The sequence below is a fragment of the Cuculus canorus genome, chromosome 1 (assembly GCF_017976375.1).
Source record: "Cuculus canorus isolate bCucCan1 chromosome 1, bCucCan1.pri, whole genome shotgun sequence".
Taxonomy (NCBI): Eukaryota; Metazoa; Chordata; class Aves; order Cuculiformes; family Cuculidae; genus Cuculus; species Cuculus canorus.
In genome coordinates this window covers 79850831-79865667 of record NC_071401.1, presented here as the reverse complement: position 1 = coordinate 79865667, position 14837 = coordinate 79850831, and the positions used below count along the sequence as shown (strand labels likewise).

Here is a 14837-nt window from a genome sequence, read left to right as displayed (position 1 = left end):
GCCAGATTCTGGCAGGTGTGTGATCCTTGCACCTTCTTTTAGTAACTGAAAATGTTAAAACCCTGGTTTTAAATGAGTGGGAAAACTGAGTGGTCTTGGGTTTGCTGATCAGGTTGGAAGCTTTCTGTACAGATCTTAGTATTGCATTTGTAAATTTTTTCTTTAAAATATTGGTATTATTTTTTCTAAAATGCTGATATAAACATTGCATTTGTAGGTGATTAGGCCTGCTTATTGATGAACTTGTGATTTAATAAGATCAGACTGAATCTAGCACACTGAATAACCCTGCAGTGATATGATGCAAGAGTCAGTAAAAGAATGGGTTCCTCTAGTTTGGGTTGAGTCCTTGTCCATTGGTGTTGCTGGGTATTTTTCATAGCTGTGTCCAGAAAGGATTAATATTAATCAGTACCTGCCACTGTATTCTCTGCTCCTGTCAGCTTTCCCTCTGCACATCTCTTGTGTGCGGAGTGTCTTAGAGTCTCTTTTCAGTGTTCAATTAATCTTAAGGGGTTGGGGTTTCTCCTGATGTTTTCATCAGCACTTACATGTATAGCAATTTCTTTCAGCAGTCACAAATCATTTGCTTAGCGGACAAGGGTAGAGTAAAAAAGGAAAAAAACCCTAAAAGCCTGCTTCCAAATGTGATTTACCGATGAGTTATTCAAATCAAATAACAATCCCCTCCCTTGCAACCTTCCCCTATCCCTCCCCGCAAAAGCCCCAAACCTCCAAACAAAACCAAAATTGCCCCTCTCCAGGGTAACCAGAGTAGATGTATTTCTCAAAATGGCATTCCAGGATGAAGACGAAACTTAATGGTCACGGAGTGATTTCTAAAATGATAGGTGTTGGGGTTTCAGGTCTTTGGTTGCTCTTTGTTGAGTGGCTGGGCTTGAGACGTTTTCTCATTAGCTTTAATATGTTTTCTAACAACAATGAAATGATCCAAGCAGTAGATTTTTGAAAAAAGATTGCAGTTCATGGGTAGTTAAAGTCGGTATTCATCAGTAACATGATTTAATACTGATCAAACTGTTTTATATCTAGCATGTGTTTTGTGTTATGTCAAAGTGATTCATTATTTATTTCATGTTGGCTGTGTCGTGTAATATGTGATCTCCATAAAAATCCCGTAGTGTTGGCAGTTTTCAGAGATCTGGGTAAGAAAGACTTAATTAATGCTTTATCTCTTCTTGTGCCTTCCCTGCTGATGCTTTTCGATTGCTTGTGATGCCTGTTGTTCTCTGCTGTTCTCCACTTTTCAAAGAACTAATGCAGAGTGAGAGCTGATTTATTCTGTGGCAGGAAGCGTAAGCTCTTTGAAGAATCTATTCAGTTGCACAGTTGTTCAAAATAACCACCACTTGAATGTTTGTCTTTTATCTGATCAAATAAATTCTCTAAAATATGGCAAAATTTTCCATAATATGAGTTGCTTTTCTGATGCTTTATTACTGTCATTGGGCTGTAAGGGCAGCATTGCCACTTTGCTTTTGAAAGCTTCTTGCACAGACTTTGTTGTAGACACAAATGTAATATATGAACACTGAGGGTTGTGCTGTGATACTTGAAGTTGATCAGAGCCACAAAGCATATAAAAAAGGAAGATCCAGAGGCAGAGTAGCTCTGTGGTATTACTTCATAAGTTGTTGCTTTCCTTGCCTGACTACAAAAAATAATATTTGAAGCCTTGTCTATTTTCTTACTATCATAAACCTAAAAATCTGGGGGAAGATGGAGAGCTGTTTTTTAATGTACATGTCAATAACAAAACATCAACGCACAGAGTAAACTGCTGGATATTGAAACTCAATACAAATTTCTGCCAACATTTCACACTGACAGAAAATCTGCCATGGATAGAAATAAGATGGAACACTAATATCATGTTTCTTAAAAGAGACCTCAATTAAGACCTCTCAGACATTAGTGAAAGTTTTAAAGGTTGGATCCTTTTCTGAATATGTGGCCCTGACCACACTAATATAACTGTTAAGATGTGGAAGCAAGCCTTTTACAAGACAGAGATTAATTGGTGAAAAAAGGCCCAAACCTTCCCTACAAGGCCGTTTCTCCTGTAGAATTCTTGTTGGGCTTGCAGTCCTGAACCAAAGAGAGGTTGTGAACCAAAGAGTGGTGGAAGCCCTCAGCAGAGCAGATGAAGCTGTGCTTTCACAGCCTGGCTTTGTTCCAGGCCATTATCTAGACTTTTAGTGGGACTTATTCAGTGTTTGGTTTTCGCCTACTGAAAGAAAGAAGAGATGAAAGTGTGGCCATAACCTGTTTGAACTGATATGCTCTGTTTAATGAACAGAAGGCCGTATAGTTGCTAACTGAGGGGTTTGAGTCGTGCTGGAAAACACATTCAAGCACAGTAAATTAGTGAAAACTGCTATGGACTGCATAGTCAGGTCCACTTCTTTTGGAGCCAGAGTTTTAATTGAATTGTTTAAGAGCTGAGCAATGTCCTTCAAGAAGTTACCATCCCAGTCATTGTATCCCCATGCTTCCTTCTATTTATGGCATTACACTCAAAATGTTTAGATAGAGAGAAAAACTTAGTACAGCAAATACTGAAAGGTGAAAATGGTGAAAGGTAATTTTTTCGAGGGGGAAGGAGTAACCTCAAACACTTGGGTACTATCATGCTTCAGCTAGCAAGGTTAGACCAAAACATCCTGCCCCAATTTTGTAGGAAGAAAAACTAAAGCTGAAGTTGGGGGACAAGTAATTAGGTGCGTGAAATATTTTTGAGTATGGAGGAACATCCAGTCTTGACTTCAGGCTCCAAACTTAAAAAACCACAAACAAATGGAAAGAAACCCTCTTCTTTTTTCCTGTCAACTGCCAGTATTCATTAATCAGCCATTAAAGTGAGTTTCTTGTAATTGGAAGAGAAGCATATACTTGAAGTACTTAATAGCTGCTTGTTACCACTTCATCTCCAGCTGACAAGAGTCAGGAGCACAACTGTAAGCTTATGGGTGTAGGCAAGTAAATAACGTCATGGAAACTTCTGTTTGATTTCAGGGGGGCAGAGTGTTTGACACATACACACAGTTTGCTATATACATTCTAACCACTTCTGATGTCCTGTATTTTTTGTGGCCACTGCTGCAGGAAAGAACAGCAAGTAAATGGAAGGAAATAAAATAAAAGCAGACAATCTAATCTTTTTTGAAGTAACAAAGATTCAATGAATGATTTTGTGGTTTTTTTTGAGTTTGTGGGCTTTTTTAACTGAATATGCGGCACAGACCTCATTTTCATGGTCTGAGAGGTAATTAGAGGATTTGTAATATCCCACTGATTTGATCACAACTTCTGCTTGTGACATTTTATAATGAGTATATAGCTTATAAATAACATTTTGAAGGTATAAGGTTGTACAGAGATAATTGCGCAGCTGAAATGCATTGGCACAAGGCCAAAGGCTAAGCACTTTCCACCATCCCTTCTTAATTGAATAACTTCACTTTATGAAGTGTATCATCAGAAATTGTTTTCATTACTCCTAGGGGGCAAATTAAGGTTAATAAAAATCCAATTCCAGATTACCCATATGTGTGAATATTTGTATTTTTAGAACTTTTCTTTGTCGATTACATTCCTCACTCACTGTGTATATGTGAATACAAATACGTAGGTCATAGTTTAGGCTTATGTGTTTCTACAGTTTTGAAGTATTGTACATCTCCGAGACAAACTTCCTCTAAATATGATTGTGAGACCCAGTAGAATTTTTGAAACTGAGCAAAACTAAATTCAGTCCTTCCACTAAGCTCTGTTTTCTCACATCCGCTGAGTCCCAGCATCATGGATTCCACTTGGCCTGTATAGCAGCCATTTGACCCATCCACTTCAGTCCTTGAAACAAGTATTTGTATATTGTCTTCTTTAAATTTTACGTTAAATGTTTAAATGCCTTCATATAAGGCAATGCAGGATTTTGAGGATTCTTAGGCAATCTGAAAAACCCTTTAGTAAAGTGAATTAGGCGGGAAGGTTTTTCCATTTCCTACCTGTGTATAGAATTTGAAATAGCACACACGTTGGAGTCGCCTTTTCTAGTATTCTGCTTTTACGAAACTTGATTATAATCTTGCTACAAGTGCCCATTTTTTTTTCTCATCTCTGCTGCTCCATGCCCCACTCTTCTCCCCACATCCCAAAAAAGAGAACTTCCACTGTCTTGATTAAACAGCTATTTCTGCCTCAAAGAGTATGAAAGAACGTACAGAACAGTGTAAGAAAGAACCTGATGTACAGGAATATTTACCCAGGATAATCTTTCAGCTACTATCACTGTGTGGTTCGGGGACTTGCTTTTTCAGAGATGGTGTCTTTATCACTTGGTGGATTTTTTTCATCTATGAATTTATCAGTTTTTAAAAAAATCTATGTACTCTTATAATACTAACAATAACTTTTGACAGAATTATACTATTTCTGACACTTTGCTGTCTTTTTTAAAAGAAATTTTTTTTCACCCTAAAGATTAATTTAAGGAATTAATAAATTGCTTTTGTTGATCTTAACATTAAATGTAAAATTTTCACAATGGTAAGACATTCTCAGCCTATTTCAGACCCAATACTGAAACCAAGGAATTAGGAAAAACAAAGAGAAGTCATATTTGAGAACACTTGGAGGAAAAATAAATGTTACCATTTATAAATCTATGCAGCCTGTTATGCAATTGTTGCTTATGTGCTTTTTTTTTTCTTTGTTGAATGAAACAGTATTTAAACAATTTCTCTCTACAGGTTATTGACATGCCAGAACACAACCCTGGAGACATGGGTGGAACAATGAGACTGGGGAAGAGAAGGACTGTTTTCAAAACACAAAATTCTGTTTTAAGTAAGTTACATTTCTACTTTCATGATTTGCATTTGGAGTAGGAACTCTATAACAAGGGAAAGCAAAAATGCCAAAGCACGTTTTGTTAAAGGACCGCAACCTCAAACAAGCAGTTGGGTGACAGCTTCTCTGAGCTTAATCAATCTGACTCTGTTCCTGTATATGTTTGTCCTGGACTGGAATATAAAGAAAGAGAGATGTCTGGAAGTTCCAGTGAAAGGGTCAGTTAGGATCAAACACTTTAAATAAACAATGAGGAGACTGTTGAGTTAGCTGAAATGCATTTTATGGTAGTTGAATTCATTATTTTCTTGGGAAGATAAGAGCATTTACTTCATCTTTTCTTTATGAGTTGATAAAATGCGTGAACCAGGGCTTCTTGTTCTAACCCTGAAGTTTCTTGGTAGAACTAACCCAGACTCCTACTCATTATGCTTTTGTCAGACCTCAACATTGCTTGTCATTCCCTTGAGTTGCCAGTACAACTCAGCCTTAAACATAATCTGGCCTTGCTGCCTTAGTACTCACCTTGTCTTGACTACATGTGCTAGTTTGTATTCTAATTATAACCAGGCCCTGCTTAACTCCAGTCTCTGATCTAGGACTGCCCTAGGCCCAGCCTTGGAAACAGTCTTGTTTTAAGAAAGTAAATTATTTGTTGTAGGAAAGGAAAATTGTTTGCTGTAACAGGATTCTTCAAAGGCAAAATAAAAGTAACCAGGATACAGAACAAATTATTCAATTTGGTCTATATTTATTTTAAAATTGAGGTAATACTTGTGTCCTATTAATCAGCCTATTATATGGTAGAAATATAAGTGATGCTGAAAATGTGTAAAAAATAGTTTCTTGTCCATCAGTAAATATAGGCATAATTCTTATATTGCTCTGCCCCTGATATTGATCTGAGCTCTTACTGTATTTAGCTATGTTGAACTTATGGCATGTAACCTTCTGAGCTTTTGAAAATGAATTCTATTTCAGCAGTAGGCAGAAGTGTAATAAGTTTGCAAGTTTAATGAAAAATCTGCCTTTTTAGACAATGCCTGTGCTAGTGATCTGACTGACCTGGGTGATACCTTGCCTCAGTGTGGTATAGAAACGCACATCACAATATACAAGTTGTTCTGTGGCCTAAATGCTTCTTGGAAAAGTTAAAAAATATCATGTGTTGTAATTCGTTGTCAGGGTTTTGATTTGTATGAATGACCGTATTTGTCAAAGACTCAGAGAAAACTCTGGTAGTCCACTCAGGAAATCTAATTCCTAATGTCTAATGCTTTACAACTCGAGTGGAAATAATAGTTTTGAAAAGGTGGTTCCTTAAAACTAAAACGTATTCCATTTGTTCTAAAATTCAGTACTATCACTCTACAGATTGGAGATCATCTTGGCAGTTTAGTTCTTGTACCAGCCCCTAAGTGAGACAGTAATCCTAATAACACTAGGATAAGATGAGAGAAAAATTTGAGCTGTGACTGTAAGTGGGAGATGGGATTAAATTCTCATTTACTGCATACCTCTAACTTACTCCTCATTGCTGTGCAATGTAGAGTGTTTCAGTTTAGGCTCAGAAGACTGCAAGAGTCATTTGGATAATAAGATCAGGAAATCAGAGCAAAATAATATTCTCTGTTTGTCATTGGAGGTATTATGCCAGTTGCCATGCGTTATCTGTTAAAATGGAACAGATGCTTCTAAAAGGCTATGGAGGTTCCTTTATCGCATCTTTTGCTTACAGCTGTTGTAAAATCTTGAAGGGATTTTATGTTGCTTTTTCACTCTTGTTTTATTTTGGGTTTTACAATTTAAATTAGTTTAAGCTTGGGCTTCAGAATCTAGTCTACCTACATTATTTCTGGTCAAGGGATGTTGACTATGAATCCTGAATAAACTCAGGCAACAGTAAATTAAAAGAAACTAGTCATCACTCAGGAAAACAGAAGCTGGAGTAGGATGAATAGTGTCCTGTTATGTTTTACATGTGATTTTTTTTGAGGTTTAAATTACAAGAAGTGGTTATAACAACTATTAAAGCAACATGTTAGCATTTATTTCTTTTTTGTTGTATATTTAGGAAAACTTTATGGTGATGAAATGTTTGTAGAGGAGCGACACAGGCATCGATATGAGGTAAGCCCTGTTAGTGTACCTTGTGTTAGAAAGCTAAAGCTTGGGCAAATTGTGTTTCTCTTGGTAGGCCAGTGGGAGATTACTTACATAAACATAACCCCAAATTTAGTAATGGTTAGATAGTATAATTTTGATTGTAAAGAACTTCTGTAAGTCTTCTGGTCCAATTCCCTGGTTGGAGCTGAGCCAACTGCAAAATTAGACCAAACAGCTCAGGGTTTTGTCCCATCTATTTCTGAATCTCTCAGGGAGAGATTCCACGACATCTTTTGATGATCTGTTTCAGTGCTTAACTATTTCATTGTGAAACCGTTTTTCCCCTTACATCTAATAGGAAATTTCCTTGTTCAGTTTGTCTTTTGTCTCGTGCTGTCCATCTCTGAGCAGAGCATGGCTGAGTCTTCTATATACTGTCTCATTACATAGTTGAAGTCAGCAATGAGATCCAGCCTGTGCCTTCTTTTCTCCAGCCTGAAGAAGTCCTGCTCATCCAGTCTCTCCTTCTATGTTGCATATGGTCCATCCACTAACCATCCTGTCTGGATCTCCTATGGACTTGCAACATTTTGTCAATTCCTTTCTTGTACTGAAGGATCTGAAACTAGTCACGATATGGCAGAAGTGTTCTTGCAAGTGTCCAATAGAGGGGAATAATGTGGTGTACTGTTTGTGGTAGAGACAGTGCAGTGTCTAAGCAAAAAGGTCTTGGAGGGTGATGTCAGAGATTACCTAACTTGACTTCCTGTGAAGTATATGAAACGTGAAGGCTTATAATCCTTAAATGCCAATCTCCTTGGCCAATTTGCCCCATTTAAAGTATGTTCAGGTAGTGCACATTCTTTTATAGCCTAAATTTAGGCAGTCTTCAGGCATCTACAACTTGAAGGCTGATTGAGATCAATTGCTTCCTACCAGCCAACTCTGTAGGCCTCTCATATAGGTCCTCTCCCCTGTTTGAGAACATCTGAGCAAATATTGTCGTTCAAGGAGACAGGCAAGAGCTGCACTCCTAGAATTATCTCTGAGATAGTTCAGAAGGGTTCTTACTCCATCAGTATCTCCAGAGAGGCTTGAGCGGTGAGATGTGTATATGCTACAAACCGATTCAGGCAATATTAATTAAGTGTCTTTAAAGAGCTGGGAGGAGAGTGTGATGGTGGTAAAGGTGCTCAGAATTCTAATATTAACTGAGTGGTTAGAACGTCACCAAGGAAATGAAACAGCTCACTGTAGAAATTCTCAGTTTCAAAGGGTAGCTGAACCACAGCTTGTGTCATAACCACTGAAATGCAGTGTTCAAAGAGGAAGCCAGTCTTTATGCCTACTGTAGTCAGCTATTTAAAAAATGAGGAATGCAAGCTATTCAGAATCAGGAGCAGAGCAAGCAGAACCGACCCTGGCTTTACTATTTTGAATGTTATGTAGTAAGTTTTAAAATTACTGATTCATCTTTAAATAAGCATGCCCACTTTTACAAATATATACCAGAGTAAAAAGTTCCCAACTCTTCTTCTGAATTCTCTTCATTCTTGTATGCATACTAAAGCCATTACAATTAAGTATTATTGCTTGTTAAATCAAAAAATAAATAGAACTACAATTATTTTTACTTTCAATATTCCAGGTGAACCCAGAACTGACTCACTGCTTTGAAGAGAAAGGTTTGAAATTTGTTGGCCATGATACGGAAGGGAACAGAATGGAAATTATTGAACTGGAGAGTGAGTGTCTTACTTATCTGTAGTACTTTTTGCGTCTATTAAAGCCCTATATACCACAGGTTGGTAAAATGCTCTTAGGCACAATAGTTAGCTGTCATCACAGCCAAGATTATGTTGGAGGATACTACTGACTCCGTCTGTTTATTATAACGGGTGAAGGTTCAAAGAAGTCTTGTACTTTTCAAGAATTATGCCTGTATTTGATGATCAGGGACAGACATGCTCCTCTTCTAAAAGGTCGTAATTCTAGCTCAGTGGGATTTGGCTATGTAGAACCATGGTGATTTGGGAGGTCGTCTAGTCCAGCCCTCTGCTTCAACACTGGGCTATTTTCAAATGTAGATGAGGTTGTTGAAAGCTGTATCGGTTAAATTTTAAGTATCTCCAAGTATGCTATTGGTTGGACTTCAAGCCACTCACCACTACCCTTTGAATGCAGTAGTCCAGCCATTTTTTAACACACTTGGCAGTCTTTCCAGAGTCCATATATCCCAGCTTGGGTGCTAGGAAACCATATCGAAAGCCTTGTAAAGCCAGGATACAGGAAGGCTACTGCTCTACCTGCTCTACCTGCATCTAAAGATGGGTGTTCCAAAGCTTGTTGTGTCCAATTGTCTTCCTGTCCTTCATGTGTCTGGAAATACCTTTCATAATCTTGTTGATTATCTGAAGTTAGGCAGTTTGTCCTGCAAGTCCTTAGATCCTTCATTTTGTCTGTCTTGAAGAAGGGTATGGTGACTGTCTTTCCAGTCATCAGGGACCTCTCATGATCGCTTCGGCCTTTTAAAGGTAACACATTTTAAAGGAACACATAGCATTGCGATGACTTTGGCCTCCTCCCTAAGCACCCTCAAATATTCTATTCAGATCCCAGTAACTAGTATATGTTCAGCTTGCTTGAGATGAAACATATGTGTACATGCAATATAGCCAAAGTATAAAACATCACTGGAATATATTACCTAGAGAGAGCGTGGAATCTCTATCCTTGGAGAGAGAGGCCTTCAAAACTTGACTGGATAAAGCTGTCAGCAACCTGATTTAACTTTGAACTTGACCCTGATTTGAGCAGGAGGTGGGACTGGAGACCTCACAGGGTGTGTTCCAATTGGTTTGTGTCCCCTTCAGTTACCTTCTGTTTAGAATATAAGGAAGAGTATGAACATCAAATAGAAAGCAAGCTTCTTTCTTTCATAGAAGTGGTTCAGATAGATGAGAGTTTGATATTGTGGAAATCTGGTAGATTTGGACTACTTGACCAAGTAACACCTGATATCTTTTCTAAAAAGATTCTGAAATGAAACGGAGCTATGCTGCATGTGTTTGCTGAATGTTACACAGAGCGGCTCTTAGAAACAATCCCTTTGATTTTGCTTGAGTCTTCTGTTAACTCCTTGCTGTTAAGTCACAGTTGATTAGATGAGTATCAGGCACCTGAAGATGCAAGTTACCTTACAAGATTGTTTTTCTTTTCTTATGTGGCCCCTAATTGCTATTGGCTAAGATAAACTCTGTGCACAGAAAGATAAATTTATCATAAGAATACATTTTCATTCTATAGAGTGCTATTTGTGACATGAAGTCCCTGAAAATTCATTTTATATTCTGGGGCATGTTGAAGAACAATGTTGTGATTTTGAACCAAGGTTTATAAGCAAATGTCTATATTCAATGTCAAGCAACTGCACCATAGAGAGTAATCTGAGAGCAAAGGATACATGTGAATCCATAAACTAGTAATTGTCATGGTGTACTTTGATTAGTTTGTTCCCGATAGATTACCTCTGTTATCCATGCTGGTGTTAGGAGGCTATTTTGTCTGCCGTGCATGAAGCAACTTCTATAGAAGGCATGGTGAAACAAATCAGCAGGATTTTTAAACTGCATGTTACTGTGAAAAGAGTAAAAGCAGTAGTAAAACCTGGAATTTTTTCACAAGGAACTGCAAAGAGACTCTGATTACTAAAGAAAAACAGTCATCATAGAGAGGACAGTGGATTAGAGTGAAAGCATAGAAATAACACTACACTAGAGAGATTAGGCAAGTCTTTTAAGCAAAATGTCCCTACGGGAGATGTTTGATGCTTTGTGATTGTCTTGTTTTAGAGCTTTAAAGAACTAAAATGCGTATTAGAGAAAAAGAAGTTGTGGGATATATTTAGGACCAAGTTCTCGTCAAGACAGCAGCAGAGAGAAGAGCAGTGTAATATGTCGTATAGTTTGTCTTCACAGAAGGAAAACCCAGCTTTCTTGTTATCACTTATTCTGTACTGCTGAGAAATTGGTTGAGTGTTTGGGATTGATTTGGAAATTGTTTAACCAGAAGAGATCTGTGATTAATTTTGTCCAGTGCCCTGGCATTAAGAGGGGTTAAAGTTAGCTCCTTTAAAATAATATTCAAAGAAGGAACAGGTGCACAGCATGGAAGAGTATGGAAGAAGGCATAAGGGAAGCAGAAGTAGTATTAAGGAGGTGCTTTGATTGGATAACAAAGAACTGAAGATTTAAGAGAAGATGAAGCAGCCTTGCTTAGCAGGTGGAGTTTAATGGTGGCGATATTGTCGCCCATAATCACACAGGACAAACAGCAGGAAAGAGCAGCACCACAAGAAATGGATTTAAGTTGGCTGTAATGAAGATGGCGTGTGAATTAGGAAAAAAATACTAAGGAAAGGAAGAGAGTATTAGAAGAGTTTTCTAGTGGGAGCAAATAACTTAGGGACTGTTGTGGCAAAGTCTTAACCCATTGCGTGTGAGACTACACAACGTAACTGCATTCAGTAACAGGAGACTGGACTTAATGTCCCAGGACGTCCCTTCCAGGCCTAATTATTTGAAACTTGTTTTCCCCAGTTTTCCTTGTATGTTGCTTTCATATCCATCTCTTAGTGGGTAAATAGTTGCTGTAGGTTAATGCTTGGTCTTTTAGGAACTGTTACTTTTCCCTCATATATATGTATATACATATATATATATATATGGGTGCATATTCTGAATATATATCCATATATATATATATACTGGAAACCAAAATACTACAAAAATAACATAAATGTAGACTTTGTGGTTGTCCTCCCCTTCCGCTGCCTTACATGTTGGTACAGGTTTATTATTCAGCTTTTAATTTCATCATTGTGCATGCTAAGGTTGAATCACAGGGTAATTTTTACTTAATTTGCCTTACTAATCCCCTGCCTCTGTTGTCATTTGCTTTTTGTGGAAAAAGTTAAAGTTCCTGCTGCCTTGCCCTTAAATCCACACATGGTGATCTGCCTTCTGGACCCCTGTCTGAAATCTTCAATAAAGACCTTTTTCCAAACAGTTGTTCTGCTATCTTCTTCCTACATCTTATAATTTTCTTTGTCATCTATCTTGTAGATCATCCATACTTTGTGGGAGTTCAGTTCCACCCAGAGTTTTCCTCAAGACCTATGAAACCTTCACCTCCATACCTTGGACTGTTGCTAGCTGCAACTGGGACGCTCAATGCATACCTTCAACGTGGATGTAAATTGTCTCCAAGGTAATCTTCCTTTCTTACTTATGTGCAGTTTCGCAGTCACGTTTTTGGAGGGACTATCCCATCCTTCAATTCAGAAGTCCAGAAGAGGAAAAGATGTTCTTCATGTGCTGATTTACTTTTTCCTGTTCATACCTGACATAAAACCTGGCATAAAAGTATCTGTAAGCAGTAAGTGCAGTTCCCGATTTCCTTCTTTTCAGAGGTTATTAGGGTTAAAGCCTGATCTATACATTATAACCACAAAGAAGTGAAAAACCTGTAGTAAAGTCATGTGTAGTTAGTGGCCTCCTGTGTTAACTTTCATTAGTAGTAGTTTCACAGGGAAAGAGATTTGCTGGAGGATCAAGCAGTGAAGTGAAATTCATACCTATTTGTATTTGAATGATTATAGTAGATAAAATAAAACACTGATTCTATTTGCAGTAGCTAAATAATTAATACTGTCTGGCAGAGACAGGCCTGAAACAAACTAACTGGGATATATATCTTTAGACTTATGGAAGGGTTTGGTGGTTTTTTTTTTGGTTTGTTTGGGGTTTTTTTTGAGTGTTGCTTTCTATTCCTGAAATGATGTCCTTTAGTTAAGTGAGAAATACGAATGTTATTCAGATTTCAGTAGCAGTGGAAAATAGCCAGAGCAGATCAATCTGCTCCTTTTAAGTATCAGTTGTCTTTCATAAATGCACTTCATCTTTGCTCACACTGCTACTTGTGCAGTGATGAGCATACAGAGAACCTGCAAACTGCAGCTGGATTAAAATACTCCTATTACCTCAGCCTGTCATTATTAGTGGTCAGAACATTATCTACCTTTTAAAATTTGTGCCAGTGCATTACACAGGTCCAATTTTTATGGTACATGGCAGGAGGGGAGTCTTCAAGCACAATGATCTTCAGTCTATTCCTCTTGTGGGCACTCTCTGCTTACAGTTCATCTTGTTTCCCAGGCGCTACTACCCTTTCTTTTACCTCTTCTTCCCATACCTATTTGTGTATCTGAGATAAAGAAAAATTACTTTTTTTGAATGATCTGCATGTGTCCTGTTAATTTAAATCCCTTAGCATTACAGCAAATATATTCTCTAACCTTGACTTTAAGTTTCAGCAATTACTGAATGTGCCATACTCATATGTTCTTGAATTAATATATAATCAATAAAAAAACCCCTCCAACTTGTTTTCTTCATGTTCATACGATGAACTCCAACCAACACTTAAAAATTTAGCAAAGACAAAAATCCATACTCCAAAATTTTATATATAAAAAAACAAATTTTACCACTTACCTGGTTGCATAGCAATCAAGCAAACTCCTCTGTCTTGAGAAAGGGCTTTGGAATAGAAAATCTTTTTGAGGCTAAAAGAGGAGTATTTTGCAGGGAAGAACATTCTGGAGGGAATTTCAATACTGATTACAGCACGCTCACTGATTAATATATCCAGCTGCAGCATGGAAAGGATTTCCAATTTAAACCTTTAAACCCCAGAATGCTGGTGATTTCATTGAGAAGTAATGCTAAGGCACATCTTAACAAGACTGAAACAAACCTGTGGAGAAGATTTTGTGCACACCTTATCCAGCGGTGCCTACATGGATTGCAGTCATGCTATTGACTAGGGCAAAGATGTAACCTGAAAGAGAATTTGTGGAGGCCAGCAAGTTGAGCTTGATTACCTAAACTAGGCTATTAAAAACACAAAAAAGAGAGTTAATGATGAAGTCCTGAAACAAAAGGAAATACATATTTCAGCATGACATTCTTAGCAGGAAATCACTACCCCAGATCATTTAACAGCCCCGTAATTAGGACACAGTTTTAGAACATCTGACACCTGGACAGACGCCCTAGCTTCTAAACAAAGCAAACAGTAACTTTAAAGATGCATCACACCTCCCAGGAGAGAGTGTAAATAAATAAAAGTGAATAAGCCTTCTCTTAAGTTTTTGTGATGCCTGGTCTGGTAGACAGTCTGAGAATGCTTACATAGGCATAAGCATACCTAGTTTGGGACTGGAATGCATCCTCTGGGGTAAATGTAGTTCCCAGGAGCTTTGGTGTGGACGGAGACAGTCAAGATCTGAGCAATAGATTGGAGTAACTCAGTGATGAGTTAATACTTAATTACTTGAAGTGGTAGTTGGGCATTTAAATTACCTTTGTGGTTTCAGCCTCTAGTGCTTTATGGCATGAGTGCCCAACCATCAGACAAAGCTATGCACTTCAGTTCCTTGTGAATGCTTTTAAATCGTGACCTTTCCCACATTTCTCCCTGGAAATACTGGTGTCGCCATGTCATAAGGACCTGAGGTATGTGAAAGGCTGCCAGTTTACGTGTTTTATTTTAAAGGGCAGAGAGAGCGCTAGAACCACAGGAAGTGTGCAGAAAGTGTATAATACCCACAAATATGCTGCTTTTTAGGAGAAAGCAAAAGGTTTTAATAGAAAACTAGTGGATTAAGAGGGGAACTCCAGCTGTAATGTTAGATTTTACTGAATCTTACAGAATTTCACAAGGAAAAATAAAACAGCTTAGCTTTGGGAACAGTGTCATATGGTTTGCAAAACCACTTATGTACAATAAAGCCATGT

At 37.8% G+C, this 14837-nt stretch overlaps 1 protein-coding gene across 1 annotated transcript in view; it reads left to right on the top strand.

The window, feature by feature from the left end:
• The window catches only part of CTPS2 (CTP synthase 2), a 71566-nt gene that overhangs the window by 47120 nt on the left and 9609 nt on the right, over nt 1-14837 (top strand). The window contains exons 13-16 of the mRNA XM_009565563.2: nt 4773-4869; nt 6947-7002; nt 8627-8723; nt 12102-12246. Of these exons, the coding sequence (XP_009563858.2) occupies nt 4773-4869; nt 6947-7002; nt 8627-8723; nt 12102-12246 (395 nt within the window). The remainder of the gene's footprint in view (nt 1-4772; nt 4870-6946; nt 7003-8626; nt 8724-12101; nt 12247-14837) is intronic.